The sequence below is a fragment of the Oncorhynchus kisutch genome, linkage group LG4, assembly GCF_002021735.2.
Source record: "Oncorhynchus kisutch isolate 150728-3 linkage group LG4, Okis_V2, whole genome shotgun sequence".
NCBI lineage: Eukaryota > Metazoa > Chordata > Actinopteri > Salmoniformes > Salmonidae > Oncorhynchus > Oncorhynchus kisutch.
In genome coordinates, this window is record NC_034177.2 from 71,184,315 (window position 1) to 71,203,220 (window position 18,906).

At 42.4% G+C, this 18,906-nt stretch overlaps 1 protein-coding gene across 4 annotated transcripts in view; it reads left to right on the forward strand.

The window, feature by feature from the left end:
- The window catches only part of LOC109889942 (protocadherin-15-like), a 266,187-nt gene that overhangs the window by 215,355 nt on the left and 31,926 nt on the right, over window positions 1-18,906 (forward strand). For all 4 annotated transcript variants that reach the window (XM_031823570.1, XM_031823571.1, XM_031823569.1 and 1 more), the window contains exons 25-27: window positions 10,676-10,785; window positions 11,240-11,380; window positions 12,769-12,896. In XM_031823570.1, the coding sequence (XP_031679430.1) occupies window positions 10,676-10,785; window positions 11,240-11,380; window positions 12,769-12,896 (379 nt within the window). The remainder of the gene's footprint in view (window positions 1-10,675; window positions 10,786-11,239; window positions 11,381-12,768; window positions 12,897-18,906) is intronic.

The window sequence follows — 18,906 nt, forward strand, 5'->3', positions numbered from 1 at the left end:
TCCAATAATCTGTATCGGTATTGGCTTTGAAAAAATCGTAATCGGTCGATCTCTAGTCGTTGCAAATGACTGCTAAATATAAATACACACATGCATGCCGCATGAAGCCTGCACTCTACCACACGCACACGCACAGCATGTCAGTCACCCAGTGTGTTGTTTGGGACTGTGTTTGTAGTAGGTCATGTTCTCAACACCATTGAGAGTGTGGAGGCTGACTCTTGGCGACCTGCTCCAGTGCTCAACTGTGTTGTGACGTTACGCTTCAAAGAGCCAGAGCAAGGCTGGCACTTATCAGCATGCAGCGTGCACAGCAGGCACGGCACACTCATGTACACACACACACTTGCGCACATATATATATATATATATATATGTATACACACACACACGTGCTCACATACATGCCTCTTTTATATACAAATGCCTTTTGAAATTCTTCAGCTGACAAGCAACAACAACACAGCATCTTTCCCAGCCTTTAGCCCGCTCTGCCATTATGATTCAGACAAACTGGGGGAAATAAAACCAATCCTGTTGATTTTCACAAAGGAGTTGACTTCACTTCCTAAGTAATGGAATATTGCTGTATAATGTCTCTCAGTGCACCATTTTTCAAAAAACAATTGGATCTTAAAACTTGAGGTCGATCGATTATGATTTTTCAACGCCAATACCGATTATTGGAGGACCAAAAAAAGCTGTGCCGATTGTAAGGAAAATATTTATCATAATGACAATTACAGCAATACTGAATGATCAATGAGCACTTTTATTTTAACTTAATATAATACATAAATATAATCTATTTAGTCTCAAATAAATAATGGAACATGTTAAATTTGGTTTAAGTGTTGGAGAAGAAAGGAAAAGTGCAATATGTGCCATGTAAAAAAAGCTAACGTTTCTGTTCCTTGCTCAGAACATGAGAACATATGAAAGCTGATGGTTCAATATTCCTAGTTCTTCAACATTCCCAGTTAAGAAGTTTTAGGTTGTAGTAATTATAGAAATCATGACGTGTCGACTATTTCTCATGATACCATTTGTATTTCATATACCTTTTACTATGGGCACTTTAGTATTGCCAGCCTAATCTCGGGAGTTGATAGGCTTGAAGTCATAAACAGCGCTATATCATGACACAAGGCGAGACCCAGATGCAGACACAGGAGGCAGATGGTTGGAGTCTTACAATGTTTAATAATCCAAAAGGAGTAGGCAAGAGAATAGTAGTGGACAGGCAAAAGGTCAAAACCAGATCAGAGTCCAGGAGGTACAGAGTGGCAGAAAAGCCTGTGGTCAAGGCAGGCAGAATGGTCAGGCAGGCGGGTACAAAAGGTCAAAACCGGGAGGACTTATAAAAAGAGAATAGCAAAGGCAGGAGTACGGGAAAAACACTGGTTGACTTGGAACATACAAGACGAACTGGCACAGAGAGACAGGAAACACAGGGATAAATACACTGGACCGACACTTGGAGTAATCAGGGTGTGACACGCTGTGCTTCAAGCATTGCTAAGAGCTTCTGCGAAACGCAGTAAACTGCTGTTTGAATGAATGCTTACGAGCCTGCTGCTACTTACCACTGCTCAGTCAGACTGCTCTATCAAATCATAGACTTAATTATAATATAATAAACACAGAAATACGAGCCTTTGGTCATTTATATGGTCAAATCCGGAAACTATAATTTCTAAAACAAAACGTTTATTCTTTCAGTGAAATACAGAACCGTTCTGTATTTTATTGAACTGGTGGCAACCCTAGGTCTAAATATTGCTGTTACATTGCACAACCTTCAATGTTGTATCATAATTATGTACAATTCTGGCAAATTAATTACGGTCTTTGTTAGGAAGAAACACAGTTTACAACGAGCCAGGCAGCCCAAACTGTTGCATATACCCTGACTCTGCTTGCACTGAATGCAAGAGAAGTGACACATTTCCCTAGTTAGTATTGCCTGCAAACATGCATTTATTTTAACTAAATATGCAGGTTTAAAAAATATACTTCTGTGTACTGATTTTAAGAAAGGCATTGATGTTTATGGTTAGGTACATTTGTGAAAAGATTGTGCTTTTTTGCAAATGCGCATTTGTTATATCATCACCCGTTTGGCGAAGTTGAAGTAGGCTGTAAGTCAATGATAAATTAACAGGTACCGCATTGATTATATGCAACGCAGGATAAGCTACAGTTGAAGTCGAAAGTGTGCATACACTTAGGTTGGAGTCATTAAAACTCGTTTTTCAACCACTCCACAAATGTCCTGTTTAACAAACTATAGTTTTTGCAAGTCGGTTAGGACATCTACTTTGTGCATGACACAAGTCATTTATCCAACAATTGTTAACAGACCTATTTCACTTGTAATTCACTGTATCACAATTCCAGTGGGTCAGAAGTTTACATACACTAGGCTGACTGTTCCTTTAAACAGGTTGGGAAATTCCAGAAAATGATGTCATGGCTTTAGAAGCTTCTGTTAGGCTAATTGACATCATTTAAGTCAATTGGAGGTGTACCTGTGGATGTATTTCAAGGCCTACCTTCAAACTCAGCACCTCTTTGTTTGACATAAAGGGAAAATCAAAAAAAGAAATCAGCCAGGACCTCAGCCAGTCTACAAAATTTGTAGACCTCTAGAAGTCTGGTTCATTCTCGCCTGAAGGTACCACGTTCATCTGTACAAACAGTAGTACGCAAGTATAAACACCATGGGACCACGCAGCCGCTATACCGCTCAGGAAGGAGATGCATTCTGTCTCCTAGAGATGAACGTACTTTGGTGAGAAAGTGCAAATCAATACCAGAACAACAGCAAAGGACCTTGTGAAGATGCTGGAGGAAACAGATACAAAAGTATCTATATACACAGTAAAACGAGTCCTATATCGACATGACCTGAAAGGCCGCTCAGCAAGGAAGAAGCCACTGCTCCAAAACCGCCATAAAAAGCCAGACTACGGTTTGCAACTGCACATGGGGACAAGTATCGTACTTTTTGGAGAAATGTCCTCTGGTCTGATGAAACAAAAATAGAACAGTTTGGCCATAATGACCATAATTATATTTGGACGGAAAAGTGGGAGACTTGCAAGCCGAAGAACACCATCCCAACCGTGAAGCACGGGGGTGGCAGCGTCATGTTGTGGGGGTGCTTTGCTGCAGGAGGTACTAGTGCACTTCACAAAATAGATGGCATCATGAGGTGGGGAAATGATGTGGATATATTGAAGCATCATCTCAAGACATCAGTCAGGAAGTTAAAGATTGGTCGCAAATGGACAAAGACCCCAAGCATTCTGTGGCAGACCAGGGGTTTGGGTCAAAATGTTTACACAGATCAGACATGGACAGAGTAGGATTAGCTCAGTTTCAAAGGTGTTTATTAAAATAAAATAGGTTTTCCCCAAGACACCCTCTCCGGGATACCGTCTTCTGGGCTCCGGGTCTTGCTGTATCCTGTGGGGATCAAAAACTGAACTCCCTCCTGTTACCGTCCCCAACTATACGGGAGTCCTCCCCCCCTTGTCTCTCCCCTGTGTGCTTTATGGGACTTGTACAGCTTGTGAGCAATCAGCCCTTGATTACTCACAAATCCCCAATCAGCCCCAATTAGTCCTGGCCGGAGAGCCCGTCGAGACCTAGAATACTCCGTCTGTCACCAGGCCTCAATGAGTCTCCCCCTGGTGGCTGACCTGCTGTATGCCACAATACTTCCAAAGTTGTGGCAAAAGGGCTTAAGGACAACGAGGTCTAGGTATTGGAGTGGCCATCACAAAGCCCTGACCTCAATCCTATAGAAAATGTGTGGACAGAAATGAAAAAGCATGTGCGAGCAAGAAGGCCTACAAACCTGACTCAGTTACAAGGTGTATGTCATCAACCATGTGTAGTTAACTAGTGATTATGTGAAAATTGATTGTTTTTTATAAGATAAGTTTAATGCTATCTAGCAACTTACCTTGGCTCCTTGCAGCCAGAAGGTTCTTTTGATGCTGCACTTTCCTCATGGATTGCAATTTAATCGGCCATAATCGGCGTCCAAATAGGCCGTTTACCGATTTGTTATGGAAACTTGAAATCGGCCATGCCGATTAATCGGTCGACCTCTACTTAAAACACTAAATGTTTTGGTGATCAGCTCCCCTCGATGTCTCCATCCCCATTCCTCTCCATCTCTCTCTACAGTACGTGTCTTAAGTATTATTCTCTTTTCAGTCCCTGAAGCATGCTGCAACACAGGGGTCTGTAATAGTATTGCATCATTTTAATAGTGATGCACTTTGTATTTTAGCTTCAACTTTTACTGGTTTAGTATACAGTATCTTGCAGGGTTGGTGTAAACAGCTATTTGGGAAAAATGATTTAAGAGTGTGGATTCATTTTGTTCGCCAAGGGTTGGGGTCAAGTTATTGTCAAATCCATGTTTTCATGATGTCACATTTTTTATAGAAAGTGGGCATGATTGTATTCATATGATCATTATTTCCTGAATGAATAACATTGAATTGGCTTCAACTTTCAACCGTATCCTGTAAAGGAGGCTAACAAATACAGCTCACTGATGTTGTTGTTAGAAGTCACATTGGGACACAACTCAACACCTGTGAGTCTGCCCTTGGCATTTGATAATAGCACCTTATTAGTATTCAGCCAGTGGATTGGTGTGTAAAAATACACTAATGAAATTATGAAAATGTAAGGTGTAGGTTAATGGATTAGGCTTATTCCCTGTGCAAATCTTGCAGCATGACTGAATTTCCTGTGCTGTGGCTGCCTAATATAATAAGGCATGTCCTCTTAATAGAAGGTACTGTATGGAGCCTGGATTCAAAAGGTCCCTTCTGAAAGTCCCAATGCAGTCAAAAACAACAATAAAGAGCAGGTAAATGGCAAAACCACAGAGAGGAGATACTAACTTTCCATGTGTAATTTACTGAAGCCACGTCAGTCTGAATGTGTTGTCTTATGGATCTGAATGTACAATGTATATCCCTCCATATTTTTTATACCCAAATATCCAGTCAATCAGTCAGTCTCAAGATAAGCTGGTGCAGGATAATAAAACACTTCCTGAACCAAGTTAAGGCGCTGAATAAATCAGTTCTACTTTGATATAAAGCCCCTTTAGGCTTATTTAATACTGATCTAACATAGTCATAAACTATGTAGAATTATCACCTTCACAAACACTGCCTAATACATAAATACTGAACAAAATACAGGTGTCGGCTTGTGTCAACAACACCAGGCACAGAAAGATTATGCAGTAACATATCCGCTTCTGTATGTATGCAACATTTATGAATGTCCATGCAATGCTTATGAGTGTGGTTCTTATGATAACCCACAGTGGTTTTGAATGTTTTACGCAGTGCTAACTGTACATAGGGCTTTCAGACTCATGTACTGCAATATACGAATTTGTGTCGAGAGACCTTACCAGTGACCTATGACCTGAATCATATACTCATATACACTCATATACTCTGTCCTCTGGGCTTCAGACCCACTGTATTCACTCAACACATCTTATGCAATACAAGCTGCAGAGAGAAAGAGAGAGAATGAGGGAGAGATAAAGCCCCTTGAATTGAAGGGGCACTGTAACATTCTCCCCTGTGGCACACAGCATGGTTTGCACTCCTCTGCCATGTCTCGTCAACGTCACTCTGGGTTTGGCCCCGGGGCCTGGCACCCGCTGACACCTCTGTGTGACGCTCTGCACACTGGCATGTCATTCACACTCTCTCACGCTGACACATTGGAGAGAGTCTCTTTCTCTCCTTGTTTTTCTTTCTAATTTTCTGTCTCTTTTTCTCTCTTACCGTCTCCTCTCTCTGCCTGTGCCTCTTTTTCAGTTTCTCTCTCTCTCTCTCTCTTTCTCTCTCCCTCTCCCTCCCCATTGTCCTGTTCATCTTATCTAAATATGGAATCAGCCCCCCTTGTCCCTCCTCTGTATAATTGAATCCTAGAATACACCGACTTCTTTGGCTCACACTAATTTAAGTTCCTTGTTAGCCACGTCCCTCTCTGGATTGACTTGTTGTTGTCCCTTTGTAGTTCAGTTTTGGGGGTGGTTGCAGAATTCGGTCTTGTTCATACACACACACACACACACACAGACACACCACACACACACACATGCAAGCACACAGACAAACACACACACATCCTTTGGGATTTCACAGTCGCTAACACCCTCGGGCCAAGCTGCTTTTGAGTGCGACTGCAACCAGTCAACTCTGGCCGCTCTGCGCTGAGTGTGGTCTCAGTAGGAAAGCAGCATGTTAGCGTAGCGTGTCACAGCCTCAATTAAGTCAAATCAAATTGTGTTTGTCCCAGGTTTCGTAAATAACAGGTGTCGACTAAAACTGAAGCGCTTAATTATGGGCAGTTCCCAACAATGCAGAGAGAAGAACATTTTAGAAATAATAGAAAAGTAAAACGCATAATTATAAAAGTAATAGTAAATACACAATGGGTAACAATAACTTGGCTGTATACATGGGGTACCAGTACTGAGTCGATGTAGAGGGGTATGAGGTAATTAAGGTAGATACACTACATGACTAAAAGTATGTGGATACCTCCTTGTTGAACATCTCATTATTCACCGGCATTAATATGGAGTTGGTCCCCCCTTTGCTGCTATAAACAGCCTTCACTCTTCTGGGAAGGCTTTCCACTAGATGTTGGAACATTGTTGCGGGGACTTGCTTCCATTAAGCCGCAAGATCGTTTGTGAGGTCAGGCTGTGATTTTGGGCTATTAGGCCTGGCTCGGCGTTAAAATTCATCCCAAAGGTGTTCGATGGGTTTAAGGTCAGAGTTCTGTGCAGGTCAGTCAAGTTCCTCCAAACCAATCTCGACCAACCATTTCTGTATGGACCTCGCTTTGTGTACAGGGGGAAATGTCAAGCTGGAACAGGAAAGGGCCTTACCCAAACTGTCGCCACAAAGTTGTAAGCACAGAACAGGAAAGGGCCTTACCCAAACTGTTGCCACAAAGTTGTAAGCACAGAATCGTCTGGAATATAATTGTATGCTGTAATGTTACGATTTCGCTTCACTGGAGCTGTAATGTTGTAATGTTACGATTTCGCTTCACTGGAGCTAAGGGGCCTAGCCTGAACCATGAAAAACAGCCCCACACCATTATTCCTCCTACACAAACTTTACAGTTGGGACTATGCATTGGAGCAGGTAGCGTTCTCCTGCCATCTCCTGCCAGATGGGGAGGCGTGATTCATCACGCCAGAGAACGCGTTTTCACTTCTCCAGTGTCCAATGTCGGCGAGCTTTACACCACTCCAGCCGATGCATGACATTGCACATGGTGTTGGTGTGACTGTGTTGGTGTGTGTGGATCATGATAGATCCTTAGTCATGTGGACACAGAGGAATTTGAAGCTCTCGACCTGCTCCACTACAGCCCTGTCAATGTGAATGGGGGGGCGGACTTAGCTCTTCATTTCGTGTAGTCCATGATCAGCTCCTTTGTCTTACTGACGTTGAGGGAGAGGTTGTTGTCCTGTCACCACACCACACCGCCAGACCTCCTTCCTAAGTGCTGTCTCATCATTGTCAGTGATCAGGCCTACCACCGGCATGTCATCATCGGCCACGCAGTCATGGGTGAACAGGGAGTACAGGCACGCACCCCTTAGGGGCCCCCGTGTTGAGGGTCAGGGTGGTGGATGTGTTGTTGTCTAACCTCACCACCTGGGGGCAGCCCGTCAGGAAGTCCAGGATCCAGTTATTTGCAGAGAGAGGTGTTCAGCCCCAGGGTCCTTAGCTTAGTGATGAGCTTGAAGGCCTCTATGCAGTTGCATGCTGATCTGTAGTCAATGAACAGCATTCTCACATAGGTGTTCCTCTTGTCCAGGTGGTAGAGGGCACTGTGGAGTGCAATAGAGAGAGTATCATCTGTGGATCTGTTGTGGCGGTATGCGAATTGGAGTGGGTCCGGGGTGTCTGGGATGATGGTGCTGATGTGATCCATGACCAGCCTTTCAAAGCATTTCATGGCTACAGATGTGAGTGCTGTGGGGCAATAGCCATTTAGACAGGTTAACTTGGCGTTCTTGGGCACAGGGACAATGATGGTCTGCTGGAGGTATTACAGACTGAGTCAGGGAGAGGTTTAAAATGTCAGTGAAAACTTGCCAGCTGGTCAATGCATGCTCTGAGTACGTGTCCTAGTAATCCGTCTGGCCCTGCGGCTTTGTGAATGTTAACCTGTTTAAAGGTTTTAGTCACATCGGTTACGGAGAGCATGATCACGCAGTCGTCTGCTACCCTTTAGCTTTAGCTACTGTAGCAGCACTTAGCACTTATTGTAGCATTAGCCTCAATTCACAAAAATCTCACCCAATGTTTGACTTCAGGTCCAGGCAACAATATATTAGCTTCAACCCTGTAAGCCTGTCGCTCTGTTGCTGCACACCTACTACACATTAGTGGCAATGGGCAACAGAGTCATTAGTACACAGTACTGGTGTACACTTAGTGTACAAAACATGAAGAACACCCGCTCTTTCCATGACATAGACTGACAAGTTGAATCCGGGGTGAAAGCTATGATCCCTTATTGATGTCACTTGTTAAATCCACTTTAATCAGTGTAGATGAAGGGGAGGAGACAGGTTAAATTATTTTTAAGCCTTGAGACATGGATTGTGTGTGTGCCATTCAAACGTTCCAACTCAATATTAGGAAGGTTTTCTTGTGTTTTGTTCACTCAATGTATAGTGTTAGCCCTAACTAGAGAACTAGCGTTACAGACATGCCAACCTTCCCCAACCAGTGTCTTGCTTGTTTTCCAGGGGCACATTTTCCCCAAGCCCCAGTGTATTTCCTTCACTGATATCATAACTCTAGCAACTCCCAGAGTCATTTAGTCTATGTTGGCCTTTGCCAAGTCTCTCTCCGTTGTCCCTCTTCACTTCTACAAAGAGAACACTTCATATGGATAGCCTTGATTCATAGTGAGTGTTAAGCGGAGGTTCTGTATTATTAGAAATGTTTTTGAAAGGCTTCGACAGCAAAAGCCCAGGTGTGGATTGGAACTGTGATTTATTCATCGTTGCATGCTTACTGATGTGATACTGGAATTTGTTCAATGTCAGGACTTAATGTCCATGCTTTGCAGAAGTACACAGGAAGTTATGTTGTCTCAACTGAAATTCTTACAGATTTCTGCACATGGTGTATCAAAATTACCATTGACCGTCTGTCTCTCAAGACATTGTTTACTGAAATACAGATTGTTTTCTAAGCCACCTGATATTCACTTTTAGATTATATAGGTTTCTAAAATGTGAGACACTTTCATCTATCACTTCTTCAGTTTATCTCCCTGACAGTCAAATGATTATTGCATGTTGTCTAGCAGGGGTAGTGATATTCTATTAGGTATTTCTATTTCTAATTCTACTTGATATTCTAATTCTATTATTGTACTAATATTTTCTCATATGCTTACTGTATGTGTCTCATGAATAAAGCCAGTTGTTGTAAAGAAGATGCCTATATCTTTCCCCCCAGTGCAAATGCCTCACACTGACCTTCATGTTCAATATGGGAAATGGAGGCTGTCTCCTCTTTGGTTCCTCTCATGAAATCACTTTTATATGGAAGAGCCGTGCTATTAAAACACAAGAACAAACCCCTGGAGTAAAAGTCTGACTCTGTTTTGACGTTTGTTCTTACCTGAAGGCTTGCTTTATTATGGATGCTTTAAAATGCATGGGGGTCAGGGAAGACAAGAAGGAGTAATGAAATGACAGCGTTGACGCAGTGGTTTAAACGGCCTTGGGTTGCCAATATGGTTTACAGCTGGGAGACGCTTCTTTATCTTTCACTTCCTCTACTGCGGAAGTTTCTGTAACCCTGACACCGAATGGAGTTTAGTGTATATAATAGAATACGACTCCCACACCTTGTGATTTGATCGTTACTTTTCCCCTCAAAGCTTTCACAAGGGAGGCTTTTTATCTCTTGACATGATTGACTGTAAGCTGAAGTGAAACTAGTCTTGAAGCAACACGAGACACACATACACGCTCGCTGACAGTATTACGAAAGCACACACAGTAAGATGGCATTATCAACTTAAATCATCTCATGCTGACACTCTGCCAAGCTAGCATTCAGCGCTATTCATTGCAACCGCTACTTCTATGGAGACCTGTGACAAGCTTATCTGTCATAGATGTGGATGAGAATGCATTCTTTATGTGTAATAGTCAGCCGTGGCTGTTAGCTGTTATTAGCCATTGTCTCGCCTATCATGGAAATAACAGCTCATGCTATCTCATGCTATTCACGGCACAATAGAGGAAGTGTTAAATATCAAGGACATTGTTGTGATCTTTTTTTTATCTTGACAACCTGAAGACACCGACATAATGTTCACTTGAAGTTGTCAGGCTAAGATAAAGTGTTAATTGCTATTGTAGAATCATTGAATGTTTGAATATAGTCTCCTTTAGTGCAATTTTCGAATATGCCATATTCAACAATGTGTTTGCTAAATGTGGTGGTAAGGCGCAGAGTGTCAGAGAATTGGATTTTGTTACAATGGTTTTTTTCAATGGAAGTTGTCAGTGGTAATGTGTCCAGGGATATTTAGTCATATTGGATGTCATCTCTTTCTCCAGGTTTGCTCCTGTCAGTGAGCTGGCCCCAGTAGGCACACCAGTGGGCAGCATCCTGGCAGCCGCCATGAACCAGACAATCTTCTACTCCATCGTGGGAGGAAACGAAGGCGGTAAGTGCAGAAATGTACCCTCCAGTGCCATAGATAGAACAAACATTTGCCAAAATAGGAAAAGGTCACATTTCTGTCTTAAATTCTTGCAATAATATACAATCCATGGAAAATGCAGAGAAATTACCTGAAACAAAAAATTGGCTGTGCTTTACTTGTGGTAAAAGTAACTATTGTTAAAGTAACTCGTTTTTACAACAGTAGAGGTTTCCTTTTATCACAGTCTATTTCCATGTCTATGAAGTCAACGTGCAGTAGTCTTCATCAATGTTAATCTGCTGATTAATGCATCGACTTGGGAATATCCTAAATGAGTGCTTTAAACCTGTGGTTGGCAGTTGGCACACACACAGACACAAAATTAACCTATTTTTTTGATCCAATGTTGATCCTGTCAGTGAGTGCTGCCAATGTCTTCCTCATGTTGTACTGATTGTTTTTTGGTTGGTTGCAGGTGAGTTCCAAGTGAGTAACCGGACAGGTGTGATCTCCACGGCTAAGCCTCTGGATTATGAGACTGTCACCAGCTATGTCCTCAGGGTTCAGGCTGACTCCATGGTCGTGGTCATGGCCCAACTGCGGGTTCCCTCTAAATGTAAGAGGGGGATATTGAACTGGAGTAGGGGGCTGGGAGGCTACATCAAGTGTTCAGCTTTCCAGCTAGATACCGTGGTCCTTGGTTTTGTGGTACTAAGAGGAGTTGACAGCATATTTATTTCTATTTTATTTCATTTAGCAGACACTCTTATCCAGAAGAACTAACAGGAGCAATTACCTTCTTCAAAGACACATCGACAGATTTTTCAGTTACTGTAGTCGGCTCAGGGATTCGAACAAGCAACCTTTTGGTTACTGGCCCAACGCTCTTAACTGCTAGGTTAACTCCTCCCCCCTCAATTTTTCAGATAAACCCTCATCACCTCATAGATCTGTATTTATTGGAATGCAGAGCAGGACACCGTACCGTGTACATTTTCGTAATTTTTAAAAACTTTCTTGAGTTCAAATAATCAGAGCAGAACAGGGCTTAATTGTCAGATTGTCAGAGCCCAATTAACATCATTACACACACACACACACACACACGCACACACACATTATTAATAAAGCAGAGTAATTGATAAGAATTCATTTAACACAGCTCCTCTCCACTACCACCACCCCTTTCCCTAAATGAAAATGTACTCTATGCAGACTCAATAGCCCATTCTGCCATGTGAGCCATCCTTTCTCTTAATGCTTTTCTTTTTATGTGTGTGTGCTGAATTTCTCTCTATGCTGTTGTGTTTCTCTACACTTGCAAGCATCTGTTTGTGAATGTGTGTCGTAACTGAAAAGTTACCAATTTCCCACAAGACCACAATGGATAAACCGCGGAGGGAATAAAACCGTTTTTAGAGAGACAGAAAAAGGCAATAGAGAGAGAGCGACTGGCGTATCCCTCTGTGCCTTCCCTCTGGCTCTCACGGTGGTGTTTGTGCTGTGATTTAATGAACTGTGTTTTTGTTCATCCTATTCCCTTGGATCCTCCTTAGCCCTAGCAGCATGACTTTACATTTCTATGCTCTGCTGGAAGAAAAATAGTCATTGACAGTGCATATTTTTCACCTTAACTGCAGTGTGGGCCAGGGTAAGGTTGTGCTAGGTTTGTACATATTTGTACTGTATAAGTTAAACAGTGACAAATGGGTATGGAGTGTGTATATCCTTACTACAAGCTATTTTCTTTGAGGACAATCTGGCATATGAATAGAAATGGCACAGTAGCTGCAACAGGAGAACATATTTGATTATTTGATTATGAACTGGAACCTGTGTTTTTGTATGGGTGTTTATTTGTTTGTAATAAAACTCCCCTTTCCTACCAACACTGATCCCCTCTAAACTATAGGGTGTACTGTAGAGGAACTGTCAATGAAAGTGGATAAGACAATATGCCTCATGTCTAAAATGTGACTGTGTCCCTCCTCTTTAATTCTGCAGCCAACACAGCCAAGGTGTTTATCGAGGTGCGGGATGTGAACGACCACCCGCCTGTCTTCACCAGAAAGCTCTACATCGGTGGCGTGGCTGAAGACGCCAAGACCTTCTCGTCTGTGCTGAAGATAGTGGTGAGAAAAGGCCTTTGCATACTCCTCCTTATATGCTACTGTCTTAACACACACACACGCATAAACATACACATCTACTGAAGATCATGTTGAGAAAGCTGTCTGACACTCAATTCTCTGACGTACTCTGATTGTACTCTGACGTAAGCCAGTCGAAACTCATCCTTAATGCTACTCACGTCCCTGCAGTCCTTTGGTCGGTCCAAAATCAATTAATGATTAGAGAGATTGTGTCATCACGCACGCACACACACAAACACAGTACTGTACATATGCGGTCTGATTCCATCCCTATCCTCCCTGTCGGTTCCATTCTGTTCAGTCATGGTGGCAAAATCCATTTGAGCCACTCTCTGTAGTTCAGTTTCATCTTCCTCTCCATCCTTCTCTCCATTCCTCCCTCCATTCCTCTATTGACTGGTGGGATCTAATACAACGGTGGGATGTAATATAATCACAGTTCACCAATTGGACCGTGGTCAAAGATCAGTCCAGATTATCAGTCTGTTTTACAGTGAAAGTGGTATGGCTCTGTAATGTGAACATTCCTTTACGTGTGACTCAGCTGGTAGCACCTTACATACCAAAGAGGCACACATAGTCATTTGAAAATAATCGGCAGCACGTACATGCTCTGGGATGCAGTATACTGTAGCTCCTGCTGCATAAATCTCTTGCGCTCCATTATCAATATTGTATGATTGTACGGTTTAAGTCATATTGTTTGAGTAGAAGTCACCCTTGAGCTCAGATTTGTGTAATTACTTTAACCGTAACCGTAACCATTCCTAACCTGAACCATTTGCAAGTCCTTATTTATCCAAACTGAACAGAGATGTACACATTTCCAAGTCCGTCCACTATTGTGGCATAAAAAAAACTCAGTCCAGTCTTTCATGAGACAAACACTATATTGGATATGTAGCTTTTTCCGTATGCTGTCTGATATAATGAAACTAATACATTATAAAGGCTAGAGAGGGACTTCACATATGACTGGTATTAAATCTTAATTTACAATCTGTTCCGTGAGCTTAGTTTCATCTGGACATGATGAAGGCAAAAGGAGGATGGGATCCTGAGGCTCCGTGACACACGTTGGGCCCAACAACTGTCAGTGGCCTAATATCTATCAATATCTAAACATCTGTCTGCATGCCTGTCTGCCTGTCCGTCTATCCGTCTATCTGTATTTATACAGTACCAATCAAAGTTTGGACACACCTACTCATTCAAGGGATTTTCATTATTTTTGCTATTTTCTACATTGTAGAATAATGGTGAAGACATCAAAACTATGAAATAACACATATGGAATCATCTAGTACAGAGGAAACTGCGTGAAGCAGACCTTAATGGTTGAATTTCTGCAAAGAAACCACTAATAAAGGAAACCAATAAGAAGAAGAGACTTGCTTGGGCCAAGAAACACACGCAATGGAAATTAGACCAGTGGAAATCTGTCCTTTGTTCTGATGAGTCCACATTTGAGATTTTTGGTTCCAACCATTGTGACTTTGTGAGACACAGAGTAGGTGAACGGATGATCTCCACGTGTGTGGTTCCCACCATGAAGCATGGAGGGGGAGGTGTGCTGGTATGAGGGTGCTTTGCTGTCGGTGATTTATTTAGAATTCAAGGCACACTTAACCAGCATGGCTACCACAGCATTCTACAGCGATACGCCATCCCATCTTGTTTGCGCTTAGTGGGACTATCGTTTTTTTTTTCAACAGGACTGCATCAGATGAACTGGTCTCCACAATCACCTGACCTCAACCCAATTGAGATGGTTTGGGATGAGATGAACCGCAGAGTGAAGGAAAAGCAGCCAACAAGTGCTCAGCATATGTGGGAACTCCTTCAAGAATGTCGAAAAAGCAGTCTTTATGAAGCTGGTTGAGAGAATGCCAATAATGTGCAAAGCTGTCATGAAGGCAAAAGTTGGCTACTTTTAAGAATCTAAAATCTAAAATATATTTTGATTTATTTTACACCTTTTTGGTTACTACATGATTCCATATGGGTTATTTCATATATGATCTTGATGGTTCGTTATTGAGCTTTGGTGAGAACAGACCAGGGATCTTGCCATTCTGAGAATGGAAACTGTAATTATAGAATGTACTTTTTTACATTTCTGTGAAAGAAATGACTCATTGAGTTGAATCAGATGAAAAGTGAGGATGAGGATAGATGACATGAGGACTGTACGTTTAAATGAGAAATGCACTATACCTCCGCATAGCCTTGTTGCATTCCTGTTTATAACACTTTGACCTTCAATTGATTTCAGTGGACAATTCTGATGTTTGCAGCTATAGATGTTGCTGAGATAGATATTTTGTCTGCTGTACAAAGAATCCATGAAGCGTTTATAACAATCGACAATAACCTGCAAATGGGGTAAAAATGTATCCAATAATACTGCATCAACTAGTAGACCATCTCAGACTCTATCTGTAGAATTAATTATACGATTCCATCTTTCCATTGTTCTTGTTCCTTAGAATGTTGTGTTAACTCTGTCAGGTCTAGATAGAATACTGAATCATCCTCAGTAGCATGAATGCTAAACACAGTTTGGCTGTGGCCCCAAGCTTTGGTCTCAGCCATCTTTGTCTTGCACTGCATGCCTTTCTCTCTGATGGACCTTCAGATGGTATCTGATGTGTCTGAGATCTTTGTATGATTTTAAGGCAGGCGGCTCAACAGTCTATAAATTAGCTTCATTTACTGTCAAATTCTTCTTTAAATAATTTTGAATAGAAGCCGGGGGAAATAAAAGATGGCAGGGGGTGATGTGGCACAGTGGTAATGACAAAGAAACTGCAATTTTATGCTAAAAGTTTTCTCAGAACGTATGGTTTTACCAAGGATAGAATCACTTAATTTTATATGATTGTTTTTATATGAAGTCTTGTACACAGTCTTGTTGAGTATTTCATGAGTGATTGCTGAATGGAAGTCTATTCTCCAACCCATTCTTCCTTTCAGTGCCACGGCACACTGATATTTTTTTTCAGAACCTTTGTTCTCAAGTGCTTTTACAAACTGTATTGAGATAAAGCAGAACTCAAGGTTACTCTCATAACCCAGGTTCTGATATGTGACCGATCGGCTTGATTTGGTCATATATAGCAACATTTAAAGTTTTTTACATTGGGTAAAAGTAGAGATTCAGAGCTAGAAAATGGTATATCATACACTACAGTTGAGGGACAATGGGAAAGTAATTCCCAGTAAGTAAGACCAACTCCAAGGTGGCATAGCAGTTCAGACGTCTTTTGTCCTCGTCTTGTCGTGTCCTGTATATATATATATTTACAACTTTTTCACATACATTTTATTTTTATTTTCCATCAACTCATCTTCAAAACACTCTCCTGCAACCCGCCTCACCAATGTATATTTATAAAAAAGTATTATTTACCTCAGATCTGTAATCCTCCAAGAAGCTAGCCAGAAACTCCAAGAAGCTAGCCTGAAACTAGCCAGAAGCTAATCCAGAAGCTAGTTCAGAAGCTAGTTAGCTCCTTTACTGGCAAATCGTTAATATTCAGCTAACCACGGTTTGTGGTCATCAGCTATCCTTTAGCTCGAAAATCTATCGCCAGTTCTGTACGGCGCAGCGCGGCTCGGAACGGAACATACCGGACCAATTTTTCTCTCCATGTCCCTGGACATTCATACCCGGATCTCACAGCTAGCTAGCTGCTATCCGTGTGACCATCGGAGCTAGCAAGCTCCGTCAATCACTCCTGAGTTCCATCAATCACACCTGGGCTGCAGTCACCTATCCGGACCCGTTTTACTGCCTTCGCGGAGCCCCACCGGGCCTTCACAACTGGACTGCCGACGTTATCTACCCGAAGGAGTTATTCGGCCGGCTCCTCCGTCGCGACGTTACCTGAACGCCCATCTGCGGCCTGCTAACCGTTAGCTGTCTTACCGGCTGCTATCTGAATAGACAATCGGACAATTTTTTTATTATTATTTTTTTTAAATTATTTTTTAAATTATTATTATTATATTTTCTTCTTGGGCCTCTATAACTATATCTATTGTTTTTATTTTTGTTGTTGTTGTGTGATTTGGATTAATCCCCTCTACCACACGGAACCCCACTAATCTACTGACGGAACGTAAGGGGTGGCTAACAGACCTCCATCCTATGCTAGCTTGCTACCGATGCCCTGGCTAGCTGTCTAAATCACCAACCAACCTCTCCACTCACCGGACCCTTTTGATCACTCGACTAAGCATGCCTATCCTTAATGTCAATATGTCTTGTCCATTTCTGTTCTGGTTAGTGTTTATTGGCTTATTTCACTGTAGAGCCTCTAGTCCTGCTCACTATACCTTATCCAACCTATTAGTTCCACCACCCACACATGCAATGACATCTCCTGGTTTCAACGATGTTTCTAGAGACAATATCTCTCTCTTCATCACTCAATACCTAGGTTTACCTCCACTGTATTCACATCCTGCCATACATTTGTCTGTACATTATACCTTGATGCTATTTTATCGCCCCCAGAAACCTCCTTTTACTCTATGTTCCAGACGTTCTAGACGACCAATTCTCATAGCTTTTAGCCGTACCCTTATTCTACTCCTCCTATGTTCCTCTGGCGATGTAGAGGTGAATCCAGGCCCTGCAGTGCCTAGCTCCACTCCTATTCCCCAGGCGCTCTCTTTTGACGACTTCTGTAACCGTAATAGCCTTGGTTTCATGCATGTTAACATTAGAAGCCTCCTCCCTAAGTTTGTTCTATTCACTGCTTTAGCACACTCTGCCAACCCGGATGTTCTAGCTGTGTCTGAATCCTGGCTTAGGAAGACCACCAAAAATTCTGAAGTTTTAATTCCAAACTACAACATTTTCAGACAAGATAGAACTGCCAAAGGGGGCGGTGTTGCAATCTACTGCAAAGATAGCCTGCAGAGTTCTGTCCTACTATCCAGGTCTGTACCCAAACAATTTGAACTTCTACTTTTAAAAATCCACCTCTCTAAAAACAAGTCTCTCACCGTTGCCGCCTGCTATAGACCACCCTCTGCCCCCAGCTGTGCTCTGGACACCATATGTGAACTGATTGCCCCCCATCTATCTTCAGAGTTCGTGCTGCTAGGCGACCTAAACTGGAACATGCTTAACACCCCAGCCATCCTACAATCTAAACTTGATGCCCTCAATCTCACACAAATAATCAATGAACCTACCAGGTACCTCCCCAAAACCTTAAACACGGGCACCCTCATAGATATCATCCTAACCAACTTCCCCTCTAAATACACCTCTGCTGTCTTCAACCAAGATCTCAGCGATCACTGCCTCATTGCCTGCATCCGTAATGGGTCAGCGGTCAAACGACCTCCACTCATCACTGTAAAACGCTCCCTGAAACACTTCTGCGAGCAGGCCTTTCTAATCGACCTGGCCGGGGTATCCTGGAAGGATATTGATCTCATCCCGTCAGTAGAGGATGCCTGGATATTTTTTAAAAATGCCTTCCTAACCATCTTAAATAAACATGCCCCATTCAAGAAATTTAGAACCAGGAACAGATATAGCCCTTGGTTCTCCCCAGACCTGACTGCCCTTAACCAACACAAAAACATCCTATGGCGTTCTGCATTAGCATCGAACAGCCCCCGTGATATGCAGCTGTTCAGGGAAGCTAGAAATCATTATACACAGGCAGTTAGAAAAGCCAAGGCTAGCTTTTTCAAGCAGAAATTTGCTTCCTGCAACACTAACTCAAAAAAGTTCTGGGACACTGTAAAGTCCATGGAGAATAAGAACACCTCCTCCCAGCTGCCCACTGCACTGAAGATAGGAAACACTGTCACCACTGATAAATCCACCATAATTGAGAATTTCAATAAGCATTTTTCTACGGCTGGCCATGCTTTCCACCTGGCTACTCCTACCCCGGACAACAGCACTGCACCCCCAACAGCAACTCGCCCAAGCCTTCCCCATTTCTCCTTCTCCCAAATC